At 41.5% G+C, this 23,124-nt stretch overlaps 3 protein-coding genes across 7 annotated transcripts in view; 1 reads left to right on the forward strand and 2 right to left on the reverse strand.

The window, feature by feature from the left end:
• Positions 1–3: 3 nt before the first annotated feature.
• osgin2 (oxidative stress induced growth inhibitor family member 2) lies at positions 4–5,163 on the reverse strand. 2 transcript variants are annotated; one of them, XM_079641022.1, is made up of 7 exons: positions 5,011–5,163; positions 2,572–2,664; positions 2,311–2,447; positions 2,032–2,223; positions 1,841–1,932; positions 1,701–1,750; positions 4–1,079 (listed from the first exon to the last, which is right to left on the reverse strand). In XM_079641022.1, exons 1-7 carry the CDS (start codon positions 5,132–5,134, stop codon positions 577–579), a joined length of 1,191 nt encoding a protein of 396 aa, XP_079497148.1. In that variant the 5' UTR covers positions 5,135–5,163; the 3' UTR covers positions 4–576. The 2 variants fall into 2 exon arrangements, with proteins under 2 accessions (XP_079497148.1, XP_079497147.1); XM_079641021.1 differs by having other exon boundaries at positions 4–1,750.
• Positions 5,164–6,693: 1,530 nt separating this feature from the next.
• On the forward strand, positions 6,694–11,111 carry gtpbp10 (GTP-binding protein 10 (putative)). Its single transcript, XM_079691343.1, has 10 exons — positions 6,694–6,852; positions 7,601–7,794; positions 8,329–8,420; positions 8,581–8,725; positions 8,838–8,911; positions 8,987–9,039; positions 9,145–9,252; positions 9,375–9,452; positions 9,634–9,757; positions 10,545–11,111. The coding sequence occupies exons 1-10, from the start codon at positions 6,820–6,822 to the stop codon at positions 10,763–10,765; spliced, it is 1,122 nt and encodes a 373-aa protein (XP_079547469.1). The 5' UTR covers positions 6,694–6,819; the 3' UTR covers positions 10,766–11,111.
• A 405-nt stretch (positions 11,112–11,516) lies between these two features.
• Positions 11,517–23,124, reverse strand: part of adam22 (ADAM metallopeptidase domain 22) — a 58,065-nt gene continuing 46,457 nt past the window's right edge. The window contains exons 18-32 of one of the 4 annotated variants that reach the window (XM_079691337.1): positions 22,759–22,839; positions 22,594–22,644; positions 22,319–22,382; positions 22,099–22,204; positions 21,886–22,005; positions 21,494–21,662; positions 20,753–20,864; positions 19,932–20,022; positions 19,290–19,343; positions 18,703–18,894; positions 18,058–18,158; positions 17,475–17,541; positions 16,168–16,254; positions 14,489–14,612; positions 11,517–14,294 (exon numbers count right to left, since the gene is read on the reverse strand). In XM_079691337.1, the coding sequence (XP_079547463.1) occupies positions 14,274–14,294; positions 14,489–14,612; positions 16,168–16,254; positions 17,475–17,541; positions 18,058–18,158; positions 18,703–18,894; positions 19,290–19,343; positions 19,932–20,022; positions 20,753–20,864; positions 21,494–21,662; positions 21,886–22,005; positions 22,099–22,204; positions 22,319–22,382; positions 22,594–22,644; positions 22,759–22,839 (1,440 nt within the window). In that variant the 3' untranslated portion in view covers positions 11,517–14,273. The remainder of the gene's footprint in view (positions 14,295–14,488; positions 14,613–16,167; positions 16,255–17,474; positions 17,542–18,057; positions 18,159–18,702; positions 18,895–19,289; positions 19,344–19,931; positions 20,023–20,752; positions 20,865–21,493; positions 21,663–21,885; positions 22,006–22,098; positions 22,205–22,318; positions 22,383–22,593; positions 22,645–22,758; positions 22,840–23,124) is intronic. The other 3 variants (XM_079691338.1, XM_079691339.1, XM_079691340.1) reach the window with 3 other exon arrangements.

The raw sequence follows: 23,124 nt of genomic DNA on the forward strand, positions 1-23,124 counted from the left end.
ACAAAGAATCCTGAAGTTAAATGGCTCAGAATAATCAGGAACATTGAGATTGCTTAGTTCTGAGATAGATTTTTTGTGCGTTTACAATTGCAAAAAACTCAACACTCCAGGTTGTTAACTATAAGCCATAAGTTACATGGCCTATGAGCGAAGTGGCCTCTATTTTGGAGCATATAAAGCTAAAATAAGACTTAAAGTTTGATATGGCAGAAACACAACTATTGTTAATAAATGAATTGAAAGACACGTGGTGAACAAATAAATAACCCTGATGAAAATAAAGCTCCCATTTAGTTGTGAGGTTACAGATTGACTGAAAAAACCTTGGCACATGGACTTATGGGGACTTCTGATGAAGTCAGACAGGACTCTTAAAAGTTGTGTTTCTTTAGAAACTAATTATTGTACATCCATTGTCTTTTTGGTCTCAGAAAGTTGTACAAATTCCTTAGCTTTGATGAAAAAACTGCCTAAATGATTTAAACATTAAAATGTTTGTTTTCTGCTTCAGCTGGTATGGGCGCTTTTATTCTGTTCTATGGGACCAACGGGTACCGCTCTTTTCTCCATTGTGTTTCAAATGATGTTATTCCCTCCGTTGCTGATGAGCTTCTCTTTCTTCTTGAGTCTCTTTAGAAGACACGAGGCGATGCCTAAAGCGCCACCCTTCAAAAAGCGAACAAAGTTGTCTCCCACCAGCGGGCCCATGGCAAAGAGACCTGGTTCATTGGCACACTCATAAGTGTAGGGGTGAACGTCAATGGGGTTCTGTGTACAGGAGATGGGCTTTGTTGGATCCTGACCTAGGTACTGGCCGTTCCCCTTCAAGAAAAACAAGTTTGGGTTGGTCCCAATCAGCACTAGGGCCATGGAGATCTTGAATGCCTTGAGGGAGTCGTTCCCCTGCAGCAAACACGTCATGTCAGACTGGAAGGACACCACGCCGTGTTCAGGGAAACTTGTGTAGACAGGAAACAGGCTGACACTGGCAGTACCAGCCATGTTACCTGCGGCGAACTGAGGCTTTGGGCACATCTTGGCACATACTGAGGAGGCAATACTAACTGCCTGGGGTCTGTCTGAAGCAGAGGAGGGAGCCACATTAGTGTAGGTCTGAGAGGACATCATGTTGTAGACTTTGTGGTATTCAGGGTACAGGGTCTTGGGCAGCTGTTTGAAGATGAGGTCTGGGTTGTCCACGCTCTTACGAAAGACATGCAGCACTCTAATGTTGCTCCCACAAGCGCAAAGAACTGCATCTGCAGCACTCAAACCGGCACCTACGATTAAAACTGGATCAGAGTTCATATCCAGTTTTCTCCGGCTTATGGCCAAACCCAGGTCTGAGATGCTGCGGAATACAAATGGAAGGTCCTCCCCCTCTGCGCCTAAGTGACCCGGAGAATCAGACGCACCGGTGGCCAAAACGATATTTTCAGCAAACAGAGAGAAGGGGACATGAGTGTCGCTCTGCACCTGCTGGTACCCCCTTACTTCCCAAAGACTCCCCCCTCCTCCCTTGTCAACCCCATTACCCTCAAAGCCTTGATTCCCACCATCTCCCACCCCTCCATCTCCTTGATCAGTGTGCCTATTCTCCAGACCTTCCCCCTCCTGCCCCCGGCAGAGTTTCTGAACAGATGTCACGTAGGTGTTGTCAACAAAATTATTTTGGAGGCCCTTAAGCTTCACATAGTTACGGTAATAGGACGAGATCTCCTCTGGGGTGGCTCTGTCACTGGTTACATCTCTAGAGAGAAGAGAAGACAATGAGGTAAGAGCTGGCACAGAATGAGGCAGAGACTTTAGTCATGCCTTTGCTGTCAACCTTTCTCAGTACCTGCGTTTCCCGTTAGTCAAGTCCCTATAGTTAACCCCAGGAAGCTCCATCCAGATGCCAAGACTAATAGTCAGCATTGAGCCTTCCATTGCCTGGGTAAAGAAGAGAAGGGTCAGAGACGGGCGAAAACAAAAGCATTGATAGAAAACATAGATAGTTAAATGGTGTTGCTGACTGAACCTGAAACTTACATGCCAAGCACCTCCAGGCGTTGCCCTCCCCAGAACAAGATGTGGGACGTGTTGGTGCTTGTCCCTCATCCACTGAAGGACTGGGGGGAACTCGTAGCCAAAGTCAGCATTGGGGTGCAGAAGTGTGTCAAAAAGCACAGCCACCGGGTTCCTTGACCTCCCCTCGAGACCTTCGCTCAAATATTCCAGATCCTGCAACAACAAAAATGTCAATTTCGTGACATGTAAGAGTGACTGTGATCATGTGTACATGTGCAAGAAATTCATAGATGTTATTGCCTGTTCAGTGATGGATAGTTCCTTGGACTCCTGTAGTTTCCTGTATAGTATCGGGTTTGGGTGAACTGTTGCTGTATCAAGGTACGGCTTATGTCCACTCAGCAGATAGGACAGACAAATACCGGATGGGCCATTGCCTGAAAACAGATTGGAAACATTTGGTTAAGAACCACAAAAGAGCACAAAGCATTGCATCACACACATTAGAATGAGAAAGAATTCAAACAACTTAAGGTCAGGTGGTAAGTGCAAAACGTTTACCTATAATGACCACAGGGACAGTGGGTGGGTGCTCTTGTGGCAGAGTGGTCTCTTCCAGAAGAGGCATGGCTGCAGCCTGGGCCAGAGCCGGCACTGAGAAAGGAACGATAGAAATTATTTCTGTAAATGTCCATTCAGTACTCTACTAAAAGCGGAGACCCGTTTGTCCCCCCCAATGCATCCAAGCATCTATCCTGAGTCTCATTATTTGAACAGGTTCAAACCGGCTTGCAGTCTTTGTGTCTGCCTATGTTGTTGTTGTCTCATGTTAGCTTAAATCCTGTCTGCATCAACTATCATCAGCTGACTCGTGCCCACACACTGGATGGGGGAAAAACTGTTGTTCATCCTGTTATTGTGCTTTCACACACAGTCTAGCCCTCCCTGTCTGTCTGGGACTTCACACACGTGGAAACACCCCGCCACAACAAAACGTGCCCCAAGCTTTTCTCTTTGCCGTCCAACCAACGTCAACCCACCCCCTGTCATATCAAACATGGCCTGGGGCACGGCTAGTCTGTTAACCCCGGTGGGGCTTCCCAAACAAAGGGGAGTTCTAATCAGATTTATGTAGGCTTGGGTCTGTTGTTAAACTTTGCAGTTGAGCATGTCCAGTGTGGGTTTGTGTGTTACGCGACAGTGCCATTGTGTGCCCGCCGGGCAGCAAATCCCCCATGATCACTCCTCGAGTAGGCCCTAATCCCACTGGACCTGTTTATGTCTTTACCGGCCCTTTCAACAGCAGCAGGGTGAGAATATGGTGTTGGCATGCTGACAGAACTCCTCCTCCTCTCATACCACTACCAACTCCACCACACTCACTCCCGCCAAAACATTCCCACCAGACACAGCAAACAGTGCCTATCGCCCCAGTTTTGTATTTAACCCTGACCCTAACCAAAACACTACCCACAACACCTTTGTCTTACTTAATTTGTTACTTACTGCCCACAACACTTTTGTCTTACTTACTTTGTTACTTACTGCCCACAACACCTTTGTCTTACTTACTTTGTTACTTACTGGCCACAACACCTTTGTCTTACAACCCAAACCTATGGCTAATTTCTGGTAAAACTCCCTTGTCGCCATCCCTGCTGCACACCCCCCTATCCCCCCTGTCTGACCTGTCTGTAACCTGTTGTCTGGTCACTGGCTTGTTTACCCTTTTCATTGAAAGCACTTGGATTCCACAAATTGCATGCCCTGTCTGGAAAAGGCCGTGCCCCCAGCTGGCAGGCTGATACTGGTATTTCCATGCCACTCACTGGTCGATTTCACAAACAGTCATAACAGTTTGGGTTTTTTGCTGGAACTTTCACTGTACACACCTTTAAATCAGTGCATCTCATCCACATGAATGTATTCAAATTCAAGATTAGACTGTAATTTAACAAGATTTTCAACCAATTAACAGAAGGGAACAGTTTGGTAAAATGAAAAAAATACCAACCTAAAGCACCAATAACTAGCTTATTTTGTAGGCTTTTAATTGCATCTCCTGTCTTAAAAAGCAAATTAACAGTGGGATTAAATTACAGTATGTAGTCTCTGCCGGATGTAAATGATGCAACAACTTTGCTGTAAATGTTTTTCTCAAGGAAATTTAAATATTTTTGGCATTATGCTGCCAAATACATGAGTAAATAATGAGCAAAAGTCTGTGTTCTTTATTCACTGTGTATTTTTAAATTTAATTTAACTCATTTAATAGCAACGTTACAGTGCCAATCATCCAAACCAGTCCTTTACCTGCAAGGATAACACAATACATCCACAATTGAAATAGGAAATGATAAGATATGTTGATTTGAATGTTTACTGCTTTTTTTTGGTTTGTTGTACTGGATCCCTGCCCATTCATGTGCCTACTTGTGCATTTTGTACAGCATGAGATGAAGGGCCATACTTTTCTAGAACTCGCATAGTATTGTGGGCTCTGGAAAGCAAATTAAAACAATGAAACTTGGGCCAAATGTTACACTTTTAACGTCAAATGTCGTCAAAAGAGTAACAATTATTAGTTTATTTGTCGTTAATTATTTAACACAAATAAATAAATCAGGATTGCTCTTTTTTTCTGATTTAATGCAGGTTCTGTTTTAAAGGTGCGTTTAATTTGTGCAGGCCTTCAACTTGAAACCAGAACAAGGTTGCATACATAAATGAGTATATGTGGGGATGTTATTGCAGCACAAGCTGGTGGAGGACCTGGATGATGTTGCAGTCTGTTACCACATCATCCTCATGGGCTGAAGCCTCCCACCACCACACACCACACACTCCTGACTCCAAGCAGCGGTCCTTGCAGCATGCATCCAATAAGGCACAAAAAGCACATATGCGACTAGCGTCTATATATGTCACGGTCATTGCATAATTTAGGTCAAACACACACACCGGCACCGGCAACACTCGGCCAAGAACAGCATCTCTTACCGCGTTGTGATAAATCTCTGTGTCCAAGCCGCGTCCTGTTATCACGACCCACGGCTGCGGTTCTAACCGTATAAATAGCCAGACACCGGTGGGAGGACCTAACCGACTGTCCGGGCTTCTGCATGAGATAATAAGCCAACCTCTCTCGTCATCACACACACACACACACACACACACACACACACACACACACACACACACACACACACACACACACACACACACACACACACACACACACACACACACACACACACACACACACACACACACACACACACACACACACACACACACACACACACACACACACACACACACACACACACACACACACACACACACACACACACACACACACACACACACACACACACACACACACACACACACACACACACACACACACACACACACACACACACACACACACACACGGCTACTCACATGAGTGTGAGTGTGAGTGTGAGTGTGAGTGTGTGAGAGAGAAACCGGGTCTTTTGTCGTCACATGCGCATCTCACTGCACCGGCAGGCATGCGCGTTCGCGGAGAAGAAGAGATCCGGAAGATCAGAGCATCTCTCAGCCTCCTCGTTCTTACAGCGCCGCCGACATCCTTCAGTGGGAAGCTGTGATCTCAAGATACATTTAAAATCAGGTGGTTGCATATTACAACAGCAGAGGTAATCTTGATCTAAAGTTAAAATAGAAGTAGGCCTACCAGAGAGAATACTCTGTTACAAGTAAAAGTCAAGTATACAAAATGTAAAAGTAAAAAAGTATTACCATCAAAATGTAATTAAAATACCTCAAGTTAAAGTACTCATTAGGCAGATTGGCCCACAATATTATGTTTTGATTATAAGTAGTGATGCATTAAAGTGTTGATCAAAGCTGCAAGGTGCAGCTAAATGTAATATATTTGATAACATGGCTAGTATGTGAATCAGATGTAACTGAAGTCTTATTTAAGTGTTTTTATATTTCCGAACATTAATCCAAATCTGCAGAGTAACTAAAGGTCTTACATAAATCTGATAAAGTTGAGTGGAAGTACAAAGTACCAACACATTTTAATACTCAGCATTGTACATTATTTGAGTAAATGTACTTAGTTACTTTACAACACTGTAAAACAGAGCTGTATTATGCAAACATATATCACTGTATATCTGAACACAAAAACTGAAAGATTGACAATAAGTCGACTGACTTGACCTTGACTAGACGGCGAAAGGTCAAGTCTGTAAAAATGACAATACAAACAGGGTCATCAACAATGCTCAGGACAAGGTTGTTTTTGACAATAATTTAAAGGGTTGATATAAGTTTTAAATCCCAAAATATGAAAGTGTTGGACAGCATCTTAGTGATTTTGCTTTTCTCAGAATAAGCGTTGTATAGAGAGGAAACCACCCTCAGTGTTCCTCCTGACAAAACCGCCTACCTTTAATCCACATTTCACAACGCCTAAATAGCACTATTATTATGGCTGGTAGCTTATTTTAAAAAAGCAGATGACATGTGCAACTTATATACAACAATAGATTCAAAACATTAGGTAAAGGGATGTTGTAGTAAATCTTGTGGTTCAACAGCATGAAATCTCACGAGAACCTCACGTCATTGTTTTGTTTATATATGCACAAAAAGCAGTTGTCACTCAGCCTTGCGGAAACCCGCCTATTTGCCTCATGATCCAATGGGCTATGAGATAACCTAAACACTTCCGGTCCTTCACACAAACACATGTGAACCTAGCCGCTAGCTCAGTCAACAACAAAAAAGTGGCAATAAACGCCCCTGAAGATGGTCCAGTTAAGTAGAATCCTCTTCCGGAAAGTAAGTACTGTAGCAGTCATTATATAAATAACATGCTAACGTTTCAAAAGTGTCTGTTTACTAACCACTGTTATGGTGACATTGGCAGTTAAGCAACTGTTAGCTACCTCTTGCTAACTGCTGTCAAAACATTGACTGACTTGCAGTGCCTCTGTAGCCTTTATTTGCATATTTTACCTAAACGTTTAATCTTTATATGATGCTAGCAATGGAATGACAATAAGGATGTATGAAAATTCAATTTCTGTCCTTGGAAATGGTGTGTGTCATCTCTGTTATTTTCCTAATTGGTGATTTCATGTTCTCATTATTCAAATAAACTATTAATGTATCGTTTGACTAAACAATGCTATCAAATCCTGTTGGATTTGTTTACATGCAAACTCAGATGCTGTAAGTAAAAAGTACTTTTAGTAGTTTATTCACATCTAGACTTAAGAGTTAAAGATGCCTAAGACTTCCCATTGTTGTCTTTTATTTAAAAAGTAAAACTGCTTGGGATCTTTTACTAAACCAATACAATAAACACCTGCATTTTATTTTTTGTATCACTCGCATTATTACTAGTAGTTAAAAGTAACTGAGTATGGCCATTTTGTAATCCTGCAGTATCTCTTTCGGCCAGTCTTCCCTTTCTCACAATGCTGCCACTACATCTCAGTAAATGTTGTTTATTATGAATGGCTTTGTCTCTAAAGTTTCTCCCACACATTTAGATCTCATCAGTGTATTTCTCTGCCTCCTACAGTATGGAAACTTTGTGGATAACCTACGTTTGTACGTCCGAGGAGGCAGCGGGGGAATGGGTCTTCCCCGTCTCGGGGGACATGGAGGAAACGGGGGGGATGTTTGGGTGGTGGCTTCAAAAAAAGTGACCTTGAAGAAGGTCAAGGACAAGTACCCCCAGAAACGTTTTTTGGCCGGAGCAGGAGCCAACAGCAGGTTTGTTTCTACAAATGAAGCTTCCTCTCTCATAGTGTCACATCAGAATATATGTTGTGGCGCTCATTCGCCAATCATTGAAATAAGCTGACGACTTAAATCTTTATCTAAGCTCTATATTTATCTAAACTAAAACTATTATTTAGAATCCAAATCATGAATGGTTATGAGCAGGATCTGTAAAGTCATACTTGTTATTTCTTGTAATTGTGAAAGTTATTTATTTTTGATTGTTTTGTAAAAAGAAACAGAAAACACAACAGAAAAGTTGTTTTAAGCTTCTTCTTGAACATGACAGAGACTGAGACTATTTGAGGATTTATTTTTATTTTGTTGTACCTTGAACGTTTTTTTGTGTCTTTTTTTATAATGATTATTATAAGAAATAATATTTAAAAAAAATAGATATTATTATTGTTGTTTGTTTCTGACATGTTCAATAAATTGACAGAAAAACAAAACCTTAAACATGTCATGTCACAGATGCTAAGGGTTGTTTTGTGTATTGAGTGTGTGAACTGTATTTATTAACAGCGTCCGATCACTGAAAGGAGAGAGGGGGGAGGACAAGGAGATCTTGGCTCCTGTTGGTGTCACAGTCACCGCTGATGATGGCAAAATAGTTGGTATGTAAAACTTTTGTACACCTCCTACATTTTGTCCAATGCATTTTCATTGTTGTATTTGTGGAGGTAAGAACATCATATGTGGCAGAACATCAGTATCAGATCGGAGAGGCAAAGCAACTGAAAACGTAATGTTACTTTTCAACCCTGTCCTTCCAAGGTGACCTGAATGCTGAGGGTGACCGTCTGAAGGTGGCCAAAGGAGGATACGGAGGCTCCTTCCACTCTGCCTTCGAGCCCACTAAGGGTCAGATCAAACAGATACGGCTGGATCTCAAACTCATCGCGGACCTGGGCCTTGTTGGGTGACAGCAGAAACACACATGACTTAACATTTTGTTTATTTCATATGAGACTCCACATGGCACACATATTTCTCTTTAATATCTGATGTTCTTGGTGTTGATTCTCCGCCAGGTACCCAAATGCAGGGAAGTCCTCTCTCCTGACTGCCATGTCTAATGCAACTCCTCAGATTGCCGACTATGCTTGTGAGTACAAAATATTGCGGATGTATACTGTGATCTTTTTTTTGTTGCGTTTCTAAAATCTATGTAATTTTACAGTCACAACTTTGAGGCCGGAGATCGGCAAACTGTTGTATAAAGATTACAAACAGGTATGGAAATGTATTTATTTTTTTACGTATCAATTGATTTGTCTATTTTTCTAGTTTCCCCTTATTTAGTGAGGTTCTTCATATTTCTTTTTGTATTTTTGGCAGATTTCTGTTGCGGATCTGCCAGGCCTGATTGAGGGAGCTCACATAAACAAAGGCATGGGCCACAAGTTCCTCAAACACGTGGAGAGGACCAAGCAGCTCATGTTTGTGGTGCGTTGTGACTGAAATAAGTCATAAGTTGAAATATACATGTGGATCCGATTTGAGGAAAACAAGCAACCCGCCTCAAATGTGGTCAGAATAACCAGATGTTTTCTTTTCTCTGGCTGCAGGTGGATGTTTCCGGATTCCAGCTGGCAAGTAAAACACCGTTTAGGTCGGCCTTTGAAGCCATTCAACTTCTAACCAAGGTGAGACTAATGATACGACTTTTGTTCAAAAATATATCCTAAAATCTTTCTAATAAAGCTCTTATTGTAAATAAAGAACTTTTGTTTACCTTTCCTCTCTTTCACTTGACGCCTCATCCATCCATGTCATTCCATAAATATTTCTTTATCTCCTCTCCTCCTCTCTCACCACGGACTCAAGGAGTTGGAGTTGTTCAAAGAGGAGCTTGTGTCAAAGCCTGCTCTACTGGTGGTGAACAAAATGGACCTGCCTGACGCTGAGGACAGATTTGCAGAGCTGAAGGAGCAACTACAAAATCCAGCCGGTAAATTTGCCTTATTTAATAGCTCTATATTTGAATGAGATGTACCGGTAGTTAAACATAGACGACTCTTTTGCCTTAAGATCCCAAAATAGGTAGCGATTTATCAACGTCCTCTGCGAATGATGGAATACTAGGATGTGAGACATTAATATGTATATTAAGTCTTTATATTTTAAACGCACACTTTATCTATTTGTCAATGACGATAATTGTCTTATTCAGAAGATGGATATAATCAGTGACTATGAAAACAAAATGTATAATATTTCATGAAGAATATTTAGCTGAAACCAACATAATGTAACAATGGTGCTATAGCAATCACCATTAGGCTGAATGCAGGGGGAAAGTGCCCTGTCATAAAATACAAACAACCCAAGCCCTTTGAAACTCAAGCAAATATTAAAGATCCATTCATTTATGAATAACTGTTTATAAGACGCAGAAAACAAGTGTATTAAATGCTAACACGCTTAATGCTATACCATCTCGATATGTAACAACATTACAAAATGCACATTTTTACTCAACTTAATGTCTTAGGATTATTGTGTTGCTCTATTTCAGTTTGGTATGTTTTAGTGTAGAACTATTTTCTGCAACTATTTATAAGATCATTGCTATATCCTGGGTTTTTCTTTTTTATAAGAAGTGTAATCAGATATCTTTGGGTTTTGAGCCTTGGAAGATATTTTGTAGACCAAACAATAAATCTAGAATATAATGAGAAGTAGTAGCAGCCCTAAAATGAAGTGAATATTAATGATGTTATCCCTCCTTCCTTTAGAGTTCTCTCATCTGCTTGCTGATGACATGATACCAAAGAACTACATGACCTTCAGACACGTGGTTCCTGTCTCGGCCCTCACGGGGTCCGGTATCGACCATTTGAAAAGTTGCATGCGGGAATCCCTCGATGAAGACGCTGCAATGGAAAAAAAAGACGTCCATCAGCAGAGACTGCAGACACTGCAGACACTGAAGCACAACTCACACACGTCTATTTAAAGAACTTGGGCAACATTTCTGCTGGACAATGACGGATGGGTTGCTTCCAAAAAAAATTCAAACTACATAAAGCTTAAAGCCAGGGGAACGGTGTCTCCTGAGAAAGCCCTGCGCAGAACTGTCCCTGGAAGTCAACACATCCAATGTGGCTCAAAGGGTTGACCTCTGCTTTGAATATTTGCTTGCAGGTCAAAGGTTATCAAAATCTAAACTTCAGTCAACATGGTCCCTCTTTATTGAGTAACGATGCAACATATTTACCCATTTAAAGAATGTTGACCATCAAATGCAAAAGCTTCACTATGTTTTGAGCCAGATACATTTAATTATATTTCATCAGATTGTTCACGAAGATCAAGTTTGTATTTATTTTTTGGGTGTCATGGGGATGCACTGATCCAACTTTTTCTCCATTACTAATCCACAAACCTCGACCCTGGGTATCTTCCAAAACAGAGTACGTATCCGATGCTAGAGCTCTCCTTATCCCTCCCAAGTCTAAAATATTTGAACTGTAAGGTAACAAGAACCCGGGTGTTATTGTGGCTTCAAATCTTAACCTGCTTTATCTGAATGAATGTTAGGAAGAGAGGAACGCTGAACCTCAGTTAGCTAAAGCAGTGGATCAGTCATATCGGGTCACCATTGGATCAGTGCATCCTGTTATATTGTGTAATACAAATTCATTAATAAAGCAAGTTTTGATACAAGAAGTACAGTCTGAAGTTAGAAATATCCACATAGACAGATGTGTTGATGAAAGTTTTATTTTATATTAAATATATTACAATAATATAGAATAATTAAGAGGAAAAAAATATGAGGATTGATTTTTGCATCATAAGTCTGTACAGCATACAGGCAAAAAGAAACAAAGGGGGTGAAATGAAACAGCAACTACAGTATTTATATTTAAATTAGTACAGGTGGTGGTGGCTTCAAGGTTCCTGGAGAGTGCGGATGTGTCGGGCAGGATGGGACCACATGGTGGATGAATGCTGGGCGGTGCATGAATACATTCGTCCTGGTTTGGACATTTGACAGAAATCACGGCTGTCTGCGTGGTCCCATCCTGAGCGGAGAGTCCTCAGAGTAGCACAGTGCACCGTACATACCAACAGGACAGATGTCTCGCTGTAGCACAGTATGATGGTACAAATGTTTCTCAAGAGCTCTGAGATAAGGCTCTCTGCAGCCCTGGGACACTTACACACACTTTAAGAAGACCAGAGCAAAGACAAGAAAGCTCAGGTAAAAGGCAAATCATGAGCCCATACAGACTTCACTTACATCATTATGTGTGTCCAAACCTTATATGATACCGATGAGCACATGCCAGAGGAACTGCCGCTTCTATTGCCCCCGGGACAAATGTGTTTCAAATGAAAAACTCTCCATTCAAACTCATCAACACGCACAATTACAATAATGCACTTAATAACAGTTTGAATCGTTGCTGTACATAACGCTGAGAAAAAAGTGAAAATTACAAAGGTACTTAATAAAAAAGATACTAGTAGCAATATTATTCCAATATTGTGAAGATCGTATTACCTATACAGTCCTAATGCATACATGAATTACAAATGACCAAGTGCCCACACCTGAACAAAAACTAACGACGGTAAAATGACGAACAGGAAGCCTTGAGACGACCATTTCTACACAAGGTAGAACAATAAGTCGTAACTGTACAAAGAAATTGCTTTCGGGGAGTGATACATTTCCAAAGTCCACCTTAAATAGCTGCACTGGCGTTAAATCAGCACAAAAACTGTGTCCTCCATTCTCAATAATGTTTAGACCCTGCGACTTTCTGCCATGAATTGTCCTGAATTTGCTTACAGTACGAAAACCCATTTGGACAACAGCAAAAAGGCAATGATGGAAAAAAAAGTCCTTCAGTGACATGCTTGTTTACCGTTATGGTCTCACAAATAGCCTACCAGAGAAATAACTTAATTTGATTATAGAACTGTCATGCTGTCGGTCTTCACAAGCTCAAATAGCAAGCACTGTACAGCATAGTTAATCATTTACAAGGCTAAATATCTCAATCAATACAGCTAAATCCAAAATGCACATTTCAATCACAGTTTCCAGATTCCTTGTCTTAATCAGGTCATCATCCGCACTCATGTTATTCTCACATCTCATCTGAGCCACCTCGTGTGCTGCCTATTGTAGAAAAAGGAGCACGTTGGCCTCAAAAAGCTCCAAATGTAGAATTTAGGGAACTAAACACATCTTAACATTATCAATGGTGAATTTCCAAAAATGAGTGAAAATTGGCACGCCTATAACTACACCAAACACATCCCATTCATTTCACTCAGGAATGGCACATACAACTATTGAATTCTTCCTAAATAATACTCCTCAACACTCTTAAAGTGCCACAATCCACTCAAATAATCCTCAGTTATTACTGGATGTTTGTGTATTTCTCCCAGAGATGAATAAAAACCAGTGCTAAGATAATGTAAAAAAAACACCTTTACATTCTGCTGTGGATGGAGAAAGCTATAGAGGCCACAATCACACAGAAAAAAGCCAGAGGAGTGAAAAATAAGAGGACGAAAAATAGAAACACAGACAGAAGAACGAGCGCGGGGGGTGTCTTACGCTTTTCTACAGAGAATCCGCTTCTGTCTACAACACAATACAGCAGGAAGAGACGACTCTATTGTCAAAATAAAAGCAAAAAACATACTCTGTGTGTATTTTCACTGTACATATGTACACAGCACGAACAAACCGAGGGGCAGGAGGAGCAGGGTGGGGTCAGGGGCTTATGGGCTATAACTGGTGATACTATATGGGTTACCTATAGTGGAGAGAAAGTGCCTAAGCCTACAGAAAGTATTAAAATCACTGCCCCCTCGCATGCTTTCCTCTCAGATCAGACTTGGGTTCTTCTCGTGTCTTCAGTAGGAGGAGGTTGTAATAAACAGGGTTGTCTCATGCATACAGTGTTGGAGTTTCTACAGTGATTCACGTGCGTCAGAATGATCCAGAGGTGCAGAGTGATACGATGAACTGCTCCTGGCTCCACTGCTCCTTTTAGAGAGGAGCTCAAAACACGGGGAAGGGGCGTTGAAGTGACGAGAGGGGATGTAAAGAGGTTGTGTGAGGTGTAAGGTAAGGTTGGGGGTCGGGGTGGGGGGGTGGGGGGGGGGTTCCAGCCCCATAAATGAGGCCTGAGCAGACAGGAACAGCTCAGTCTGAGCTCCAGCTGATCTGGAGTGGATGTGGAGCTGGTTTCTCCGCCGGCAATCCGCATGGTCACCCGCTGAATGACGCCGTGTGGCGAGAAAAGCCTCGGAGATGCTTGTACACACTCACTCACACACACCTTTGCCTATTTCCACTCCAGTGGGGGGCTTTCTCTCCATTTCTCTTAAATCGTTTAGAGTCAATTTTGTTTTGTTTTTGTGTTTTTCATTCATAGAAAAGGAGACACAAGTGTAATTCCTTGAGATCTTTTGCAGAGCGGGTAAGAAGGCGGTTATATCGATGTCTCCCACAGCTGAGGAGATAAAGGGGAAAGCACAGGAAAGAGAGAGGGATGGGGAAGACAGAAAGAAAGAAGACATTAACATGTGTTCACCAAAAGTCTTATTTGAGCATTTCATGATATAATGTAACAAATACCATGAGTTAATCTGAGAGGGATGTGTTTCCTGTCTTTAAATGATGTAATGTGTAATGATTGACACTTGCCCTGGCACTCTGCCTGTTGGCTTTCCTCTTGTCATCGGGGAGGGGGGGCATGGGGTAAGGGTATCTCCTGCTGGATGCAATAGATCCTGTAGAGGAAGTGGGAGACTTGGCAGGGGACAGCGTCCTGAGGGAAAGAGGAAGTGGCATTATTAATAAAGTGCCTCTTATGTTCTGGTTGGTTTAGGATTAAGTTGGCCAAAGACACAGATGGATACATGAGGCGAGATTCAGGAGCTAATGTTAGATCTGTGGCTTTGGGCAACATCCTCCTTCAGATGCTCTAGTTTTCACCTTCTTTTGGAGAGAGCTTGTTCTTAAAAGCTTTCACTGCTGCTCCCCAAAAGCACAGAGACAGACGGATCATGTCATCTTTTAAAAACATAGCTCAGCTTTTAGGGGCAACCTCTGTTCACAGTTCATGGTTCCCAGCAGCGGTGTGGGCATAGTCCTAGTTTCCAGCAACTCACATGCTTCACCCTGCCACAGCATTACAGACACACATCATGCCAGGATTTGGAGAAATTCACCTTAAGATACTTCTATTGAACCAGCGTGTATTTGTAAAAATGTAGGATCAGTGTTTAAATGAGGAATGCTGGGAGCAGTGAGTATGATGAGGGAACTGGGACGACAGACCAGGCCGGTGCTGGGTGAGAAACAGAGAGTCAGGGGGGAGCTCCTGTCCAGTGAACCTGCCCCATGTGGTGCCTGTGACTTCTCTTGATTCAACAGAGATTTTTCTCCCAAGCAGCTGCTATTTTTTTTTTGCTTTGAGCTGATTTAAGTTCTGAAAATAATCAGTTGGATCAGTCTGAAAATGTGTGTTTCGCTTTACTTCAAGAATCAGAGCTCCCTGATGTAAAATGTCTTCAATCCTATGGACTGTTTCTGTCCTTCATTAAATGTGAAAGCAGGCAGAAGGGTTTGCTCCTGGACAAGGTCTATTACGGTGCTGATTGATTGTGTTACTTTAGCTGAAACTCTACAGTGCCAGGGCCAGAGTATCCTTCTTGTTTTCAAGGAAACGTTGTGGCTTGATTACAACGTTTCCTTGAAAACAACAAAGGCTATAGAAAGCTATAGACCTCTGACACGATCAGAGTGGCGGAGTATAGTTTGTCACAGCAGCTCAGTGAAGACGTCAACACGGACCAAAAGATGTTTGGCTCTGGAGCGACATCACACTGAACTTGAAGCACGTGGAGCGCACGTGAGGTCACTGGGAGTGCACGTGAGGTCACCACACAGACACTTACTGACAGAACAACACACAACATGCAGCAAAGGACTGAGTGGGAGAAGGGAATACGGAGAAATTAAAAATAATGAATGACTTTGATTATAATTGTTTCTCTTGCACAGGCAGTCAGAGCCATTTTCTTTTCTGCAGAATGATTTGCTGAAAATAAAAATCTGCCAGGTAAAGTGCAGCTGATCAAAAAAGAAGGAATGTCTTCACTCAAACTAAAAGGAAAGTGAAAAAATAAGTTTAATACCCAACTACCCCTTTTAGGAACAGCAAGTCGAACATGCCTGCTTCAATCTTTGAGATTTTACTTTAAAACGTCCAGATTCGACCGACAGTAATTGTTCATTTTCTTGACCAAGCCACAAATCAAACCAAAAGTGAGGGTCTTAAGACAAGCATGAGGTGTAAGGGGCATATCGTGAAGTTATACCTAAGGTAAGGTCCTTGAGTGTTTTTATTCACATCTTCTACCCATTTAGTTACATCATAAAACTCTTTGCAGCGAGGGGTTAAATACCTGTGGGAGGGGGAGCGGGTGGGGGGGTTGATGGTCACAACACAAGGAGGGGGAGAAGAGAGAAAAGGAAGAAAGGGAATATAATTGAAAAGGACAGAAAATAAGCAAGTGTGGAGGGCATGAGAGAGGAAGAGGACATATTTAAGAAAGCAGAGCAGAGCAAAAATATCCTGAACAAACACCAAGATGCAGTTGAGAAAATGGTGAGAAGATGGCGGACAGACCTGTGTGTGGTTTCTGATGGAAACGGCACCATGGAAATCACAAACAACTGTGTGGTGTGTCACAGGCTCAGTTGCATATTGGTTACATTTCATTCCAAGCAGTTCGCAGTCAGTCTCATGCTGGCCAATGAGAACAGAAGCACTAACGCAGCAGGCTGGGAAGCAGCCAATGCATAACGTTCATCCACAGTCAACAGGCATAATGCAAACATTCGTTTAAGGTGAGTAAAGATTTAGAGGGGTGGTACAGCCTCACAAGAGCAACGAGTTTACACTGCTAGAGACGATCTTACAATCCTTTGACTAGCCTTCAGCGCTCAATGCAACATAATCGATACCTCTGTTTGAGGAACATTTGAAGGGAAGCATAAAGAGTTGTAATCTTTTTGCAGCCACAATTCAACTTACCTACTGATAAGGACAGTAAGATCAACAAATCTAATGACATGTATTACATTGATCCTACTCATTTTTAGACCTTCATGGTTAAATACACCTATGGATGAACACAGACACTGTTTCATTCCTGTCAAGGCTGTAAGTACTCTCGAGCGTACCAAACCTGTATTTCTATATCTATTTTATATACTTAAATATTTAAAAATATTTTAAAATAACTACGCTATTTGCTCCCGTTTGACAAACATTTGCATAAACCACAGTACACAGCTGTTTTGTACGGAGCCCTTTAAGTCATATAAGGTGATTTTTTTTTTACCTGATACATACATTTATCAACCCACCTTTTGGGACTAGTTGTTTCCATCGAGATTATTTAGCCTCCTTTTGTTCACAATTTTAAATGATTGATGATTTACATTTTAGTAGGAACCGGTGGGACAAGGTATTTAGTATTTGTTCAGAGCCTGACAACGATATATTTTTGGGGATTTTTGTAAATGTTATTTATAGATATAGTACTTTAACCAGAGCTTATCGTTTTTTTGTACATCCTGTGTACAATGTTAAAAAACCTCACAAAATGCAGGGACTTACTCTGTGGAGTTGGAGCGAGCACGGAACTTCTTTCCTTTCAGTTTCTTACGATTCCCACTCAGATTTCCTGAAAAGAAACAAAACATTAACACACTCTTTAAATACAAGTATCTACAATTACCTGCAACATGTTTCACTGGGAGCGATGTTTATTGCAGGAGAGAACAATTAAAACCCTGAGAAGGGCTGTGATGTGTTTGTTGCCTATAGTATTAGTTGTATAGAAAGTTCCCTCAAATGATGAAGACTTTATTCACACATTTTCTCTTTTTGAGGCCCCCATATGATGTTAGCTATTCATATTAGTTTAGATTAGTAAACTTGATCAATCCCTAATGAAAAAACTAATTTGCCGCCAACTCATCTCATACAGACACAAACAATATATGCATTATATACACAATACGACAAATAAAAAAAAACATAAAGAGCCATTTTCTTGCTCAAAATGGCTCCATCCAAAGCCCACATCTAAAAGTGTTCATTTAAAAATCTGAATACTAAATACCAAAACAAAAGTGCAGCAGAGGTTAAGGGTTTTCTCTCCCTGAAGGAACTATATGAGTGGGGATGTGTGCGTTACCTTGCCATGAGTTGCTTCTCGGTCGCCCATTTTCACAGATGTCAGAGATGTGTTTGGCATCTGGGATTCTCTCGCTCCACGAGTGTGATAGGCCATTAGATCTACACACACACACACACACACACACACACACACACACACACACACACACACACACACACACACACACACACACACACACACACACACACACACACACACACACACACACACACACACACACACACACACACACACACACACACACACACACACAGCGGGGAATATTATCAGATCATCATCGTCCTTATAAGCTGCAACAAATCATGTAACGCTTGTGCTCTGGTTGCATTAGTGGAGAAGACGGACAAGCTGAATATGAAGACACCATCTAAGCAGATGGCAACATTATGAGCCGGGAAACTATATCATGGCAGCTGAAAGTGACATGATATGAGAAATGTGATAGCAAGATTTGTTCTGCTTGACTCTCCATTAGCAAAATGTGCATCATTTTGAAAACATTTGGATTCAAAGTCAAAATGTGCGCAGAATGAGACACATTATGAAAGCCACTATAGTAACAAAGCATGATATAAAAACACCAGTGTCCCAACACACACACACATTGCCAGCAAATGAATGAGTGATGATGAGATGGCACACCTGAAGCCAAACACTGAGATGTTCTGAGAAATGGATGGGATGGAGGGAGTGAAGGACAGGGAGCAAATCTGACGGCAGGCTGACCTCTTCTTGGAGCTGCAGCCGGAGTTAGTGCTGACCCCCGGAGGCATGTCACTGTAAAATGAGTCTGCATCCCCAGGCTTTGTTACATAGTCACCTGGGGGCATTTGCCTGGAAAAACAGAAGAATGCTTTTAGATGTGAAATCCCAGAAGTAATCACCCTTCACACTGTAGTTATTTTTTATAAATCTGTGATGATCAATAAATACAAATAAAATAATGTTTGTTCTTGCTTTGAGCGGTATTTTTTGATATCCTCCAACTTGCCATATAATAAATGTTTCTAGTAGTATGTGCCACGACTGGATTAGTATAATGAATATACATTTAATTGTATTAACCATAAGACAAAAAACTGTAAACCACTGTTGGAGACAAAAACAACATTAGCTTTTTTTGTGTATAAAAAATACATTATTTACAGGACACTTGCTCTCAAAACTTGTAATTGTCATGTATGTTAAACTCAAATGCAGCACATTAAAAAAAGTTAAAATGAGCAAACCGGCAGAATCTTCGGTGAACTTCAGATTCTTCATAGCGTCTCTGCTTGTAGCTCCTGTGAAGAGTAGGGATAATTCTCAGTCAAAAAACAATAGAATATATTGGGTTAAATTGCATACTATATAGCAGTTTCTCCCAGTCTTATTGACTCAGGACCCCTAAATACAAAGCCATTTCCATTGTCCATGTCCATTGTTGCTAGCTTTGTTTAATGATTATTTGAAGCCCTTAAGGTTTAAGTTTATTTATTGATTTAATCGTTTATTTGGCAGGGACAATGCACAGTAATGAACACTTAAAACATTCAATTGTATCAAGCGTAACAGTGCCAGATTTAGCTTTGAGCTCATTTCCATCCGCAGTCCCTCACATAAAACATTTAAGAAAATTACATGATATGCACAAAGTGCAAAATAGCAACAGCAGCACACACGAGCATTTACCACATATTCCATAAGTTAAAAAAAAGAAAGAAGATATAACAAACATAATCTTGTGTAGCAGAATTCTGCTTTTTCTCCTTCCCTTCTTGTTAATGATATACCAAGTTATAACCTATAATTCTCCCTGTGATGTCTATTTGGGGTCCTGATCAACAGTTTGGGATCCATAAAGCATCACTAGTGCAGGCTGAGGGACTCACTTGTAACCCCAGGCCGTAGCAGCCAGGATGAGGGCGAGGAAGAGGATGGAGCCGGCGATGGCCCCGATGATGATGTTGGCACTGGTGTAACCTAAGACAGTGGGAGAGAGGACAGTGGGGAGGAGGAGGTGTGTTAATTGGATGTGTGTCTCTTGCTTCCTGAATAGTGGGGGCACAAGGGGGTACATGAACCACAAACCACTGCAGCAGAACACAAAAACACAGTACACTTAGCAGGAGAAGTGTCAAAGGAGAACAGGGGGGACAAACCGAGAACAACCAAACTGCTGTCAGACTTTAGCACTACTCTGAGGGGAACCTACAGTAGGTTCCCATTCAGGACAACATTACAAACTGCTTGTTTTTAACTGAATGAAGGTTAGAATTAGTGGACGAAGGTGAAGCTGAAGGTGGGGTGAGAGAGGAAGAGGACCAGGAAATGACATCAAAGACAGGACAAATACAATGAAAAGGAACTCAAATCTGACCTCAAGTCACTCCGTCAAAGACATCAGCCTGTCGACAAAGAATGAGTGTGAAAAGGATGACAAAAAAAAAGAATGACATGCATGGTTCAGTGAATACAAATGCAGCTGGTTTTAATGAGCAGACATGAAACCCAGCACAGAGGCTAAAAAGAAAAAGAAAAAAGAAAAGCTTCAAATTAATATTTGTGAATGGGATTTTAAGTGAGTGAAAGTTGGCTAGAAAGAGTTGATGTGTAGAAAGTAGAGAAGAATGAAAGAAAGGTGCAGATAATGTGAGCTGAAAACAGGTTAGGAGAGAGGCATCGAATAGTGTAGAGGGTTAACATCTCTCACCAGAATCTGGGGCGGTGGGTCCGACCACGGGATAGCTGAGAGGAGACGTGGAGTTACAGTCCTCCCCCGCCCAGCCCAGGTTACACACACACTTCAGCTCACTGCTGCACACCTACAGTAACAGAGAATATTCAAAAACCTGCATTCCGAACTCCCACAGTACATGTTGTGCTAAATAGCAGGCACTAGCACGATATATGTTTTGGAAAGACTGTTGTGTGACATGTTTTGATAAAATAATTATTAACAAATTGTGTATGCTTATAATGCAAAAATATTCATGAACAAAAGGATACACCTGATCAGAGAAAGGTTCTGTGACACCAAAATAAGTGTGCAATTAAAAATGTGCCCCACATCCTGCCCATAAATAACGAATGTGCTGACATGGTATTCAAAAGGCCGAGTGTAGTTTATGGTTTCAGGGAGTAATGCTGATGTTTTGAAATGTGTAACCTGTATATTTATGAAGTAATGTTATTGTTAGCAAGCTCATTCAAGCAAATAAGACATTACATTATATAAAGGTTGTTTCTCAACTTTATGTCAGAACCTGTTGTTGAATTGATCCTATTGCATTCTTATAAAAAAGAAACACTGACCTAAATAACCGTATTAACTATTTGGAGCTTCAATACTACACAACAATCTGGAGCATGAGCTGAGTGGCTGAAATGGTCGCACAGTTGTTTGTTATGATATGTTTGTTCCCCTTGTGTATGTGTGTGTTTGTGTGTTCACCCCGTGTCCGGAGCAGACCATCTTGTCAGTGGACCCGGGACAGGTGCTGAAGTTGAACTGTTGGATCTGGATACATTTGTGATTGAAGCAGATGTGGTCGGTCCCACATGCCGTCCCGTCCTCGACGTATCCCAGGTCAGTGTCTCCGTCGATCACCACGTGAGCCCCGCTGAACAACAAACATGAGTCACTCACAAAGCATTTAACGTGATAAAACCCAGCAAAGTACAAATATTTCCTTCCAATCTTAAAAGTAGTTGACTGGTAAAAGTTGCCTTTCAGCGGTACCTTCTCGTTTCAACAGCTAGAAATACAGAACGAGGAAACCAAACTACTCCAGAGAAAAACTTACTGACTTTGTATATTTCAGGATGTATTTCAATGATGTGTACCTGCAGTCAAGAGAAGCACTGTGCCGGGCCACTGAGAAGGAGGTGAGTCCTCCCTGCATCTCTCCAAGTCGCGGGGAGGGGGAGATGTTGGAGCACAGCAGATACCCACAATGAACATCCCTGAAACACAAAGATGCAACCAAACATTATGGAGAGCGAAAATAGGACGTTAACAGAAGTGCACAGGGTTTGGTCACAGAAGGTCTCGCTCACTGTTTGTTACACTGGATCCAGGTGTCCTTGTCCTTCCCACAGTTTCCCTTCTCTGTCCCCTCGATGTTCAGCTTCTCGTAACAGAACTTATCGGCCGCTGTTGCCTCTGGGGGAGACACACACAGTGAGCATTAACATCTATGGCTTTAGGAGTTTATCTCATGGTCTTTGCAGATTTGTCAATACCAAATAAATGTGCACAAAGGAATATCACACGTACTCTCTCCCCAGATGTACTTGCACTGTCTGTCTTTGGTTTTGCATCTTCCATTGAAGCAGCGACCCTGGAGAGAGAAATATAGTGTCAAACCTTGAGTCACAGTTTACATTTAGTGAGTTTACCCATACTATAACAATCAATACTTCAAGATTATGGGATTTTTTCTTCTTCTTTTAAGTTTGTTTTTAGCTGTATCCTCAAGCCATATAGATACAGCAACAATCACCTGTGCAGAAGTAAAGACTTCTTAAAAGTAAGGTATCTGAATATCTCACCTGGTCCTTTTCACACGTGTAGCCATCCATCTTGTGCACATTAGCTGGACACTGGAAGAGAGCAAAGAACAATGTGATTGACTGTAAGAGTCTTGCACATCCTGTGATTTTCTGAAGATGAGGTTTATAGCTGCAGCTGCAGGAAACTCTGCGAGGGAGGCTCACCTGGCTGGAGTTGCCTGTGCAGTTTTCTGGGATGTCACAGTCGTTCACTGCATCTCTGCACACGACTCCCGCGAGCTCCATCTGAAGGTCAAACAGAATGTGAGTGTTTGTAATTGGGCTTTGTGTCAGAGGAACAGGAGCTCAATCAGGAAATGTCAACCATCTGCACCAACTCTCTCTTTCCTCTTGACATCCCAAAGTACCATTAGTCCAACTTTGACAATGCTGTGTAGCAATTAACAAATATTATTTAGCAGACAGCCTAGACTCAACATATTTTACCATCTCTACTGTAACTGTAAGGATGTGTTCTTTGTTAGCCATGTTTAAAACAGAGATGTTCAAAATGAGAGTAAATCCAAGTGG

Source organism: Notothenia rossii (assembly GCF_949606895.1).
Source record: "Notothenia rossii genome assembly, chromosome: 7".
Taxonomy (NCBI): domain Eukaryota; kingdom Metazoa; phylum Chordata; class Actinopteri; order Perciformes; family Nototheniidae; genus Notothenia; species Notothenia rossii.

Coding starts and splice junctions, on each gene's coding strand:
- osgin2 (XM_079641021.1), bottom strand. CDS start 5,134: ATGCAGAAGCCCGGACAGTCGGTTAGGTCCTCCCACCGGTGTCTGGCT. Junction 2,665..5,010: donor CAGAGATTTATCACAACGCG/GTAAGAGATGCT, acceptor TTCCTTTCTCAG/TGCCGGCTCTGGCCCAGGCT. Junction 1,933..2,031: donor CGCCTGGAGGTGCTTGGCAT/GTAAGTTTCAGG, acceptor TTCTTTACCCAG/GCAATGGAAGGCTCAATGCT.
- gtpbp10 (XM_079691343.1), top strand. CDS start 6,820: ATGGTCCAGTTAAGTAGAATCCTCTTCCGGAAA. Junction 8,726..8,837: donor GCGGACCTGGGCCTTGTTGG/GTGACAGCAGAA, acceptor ATTCTCCGCCAG/GTACCCAAATGCAGGGAAGT. Junction 8,912..8,986: donor TCAGATTGCCGACTATGCTT/GTGAGTACAAAA, acceptor GTAATTTTACAG/TCACAACTTTGAGGCCGGAG.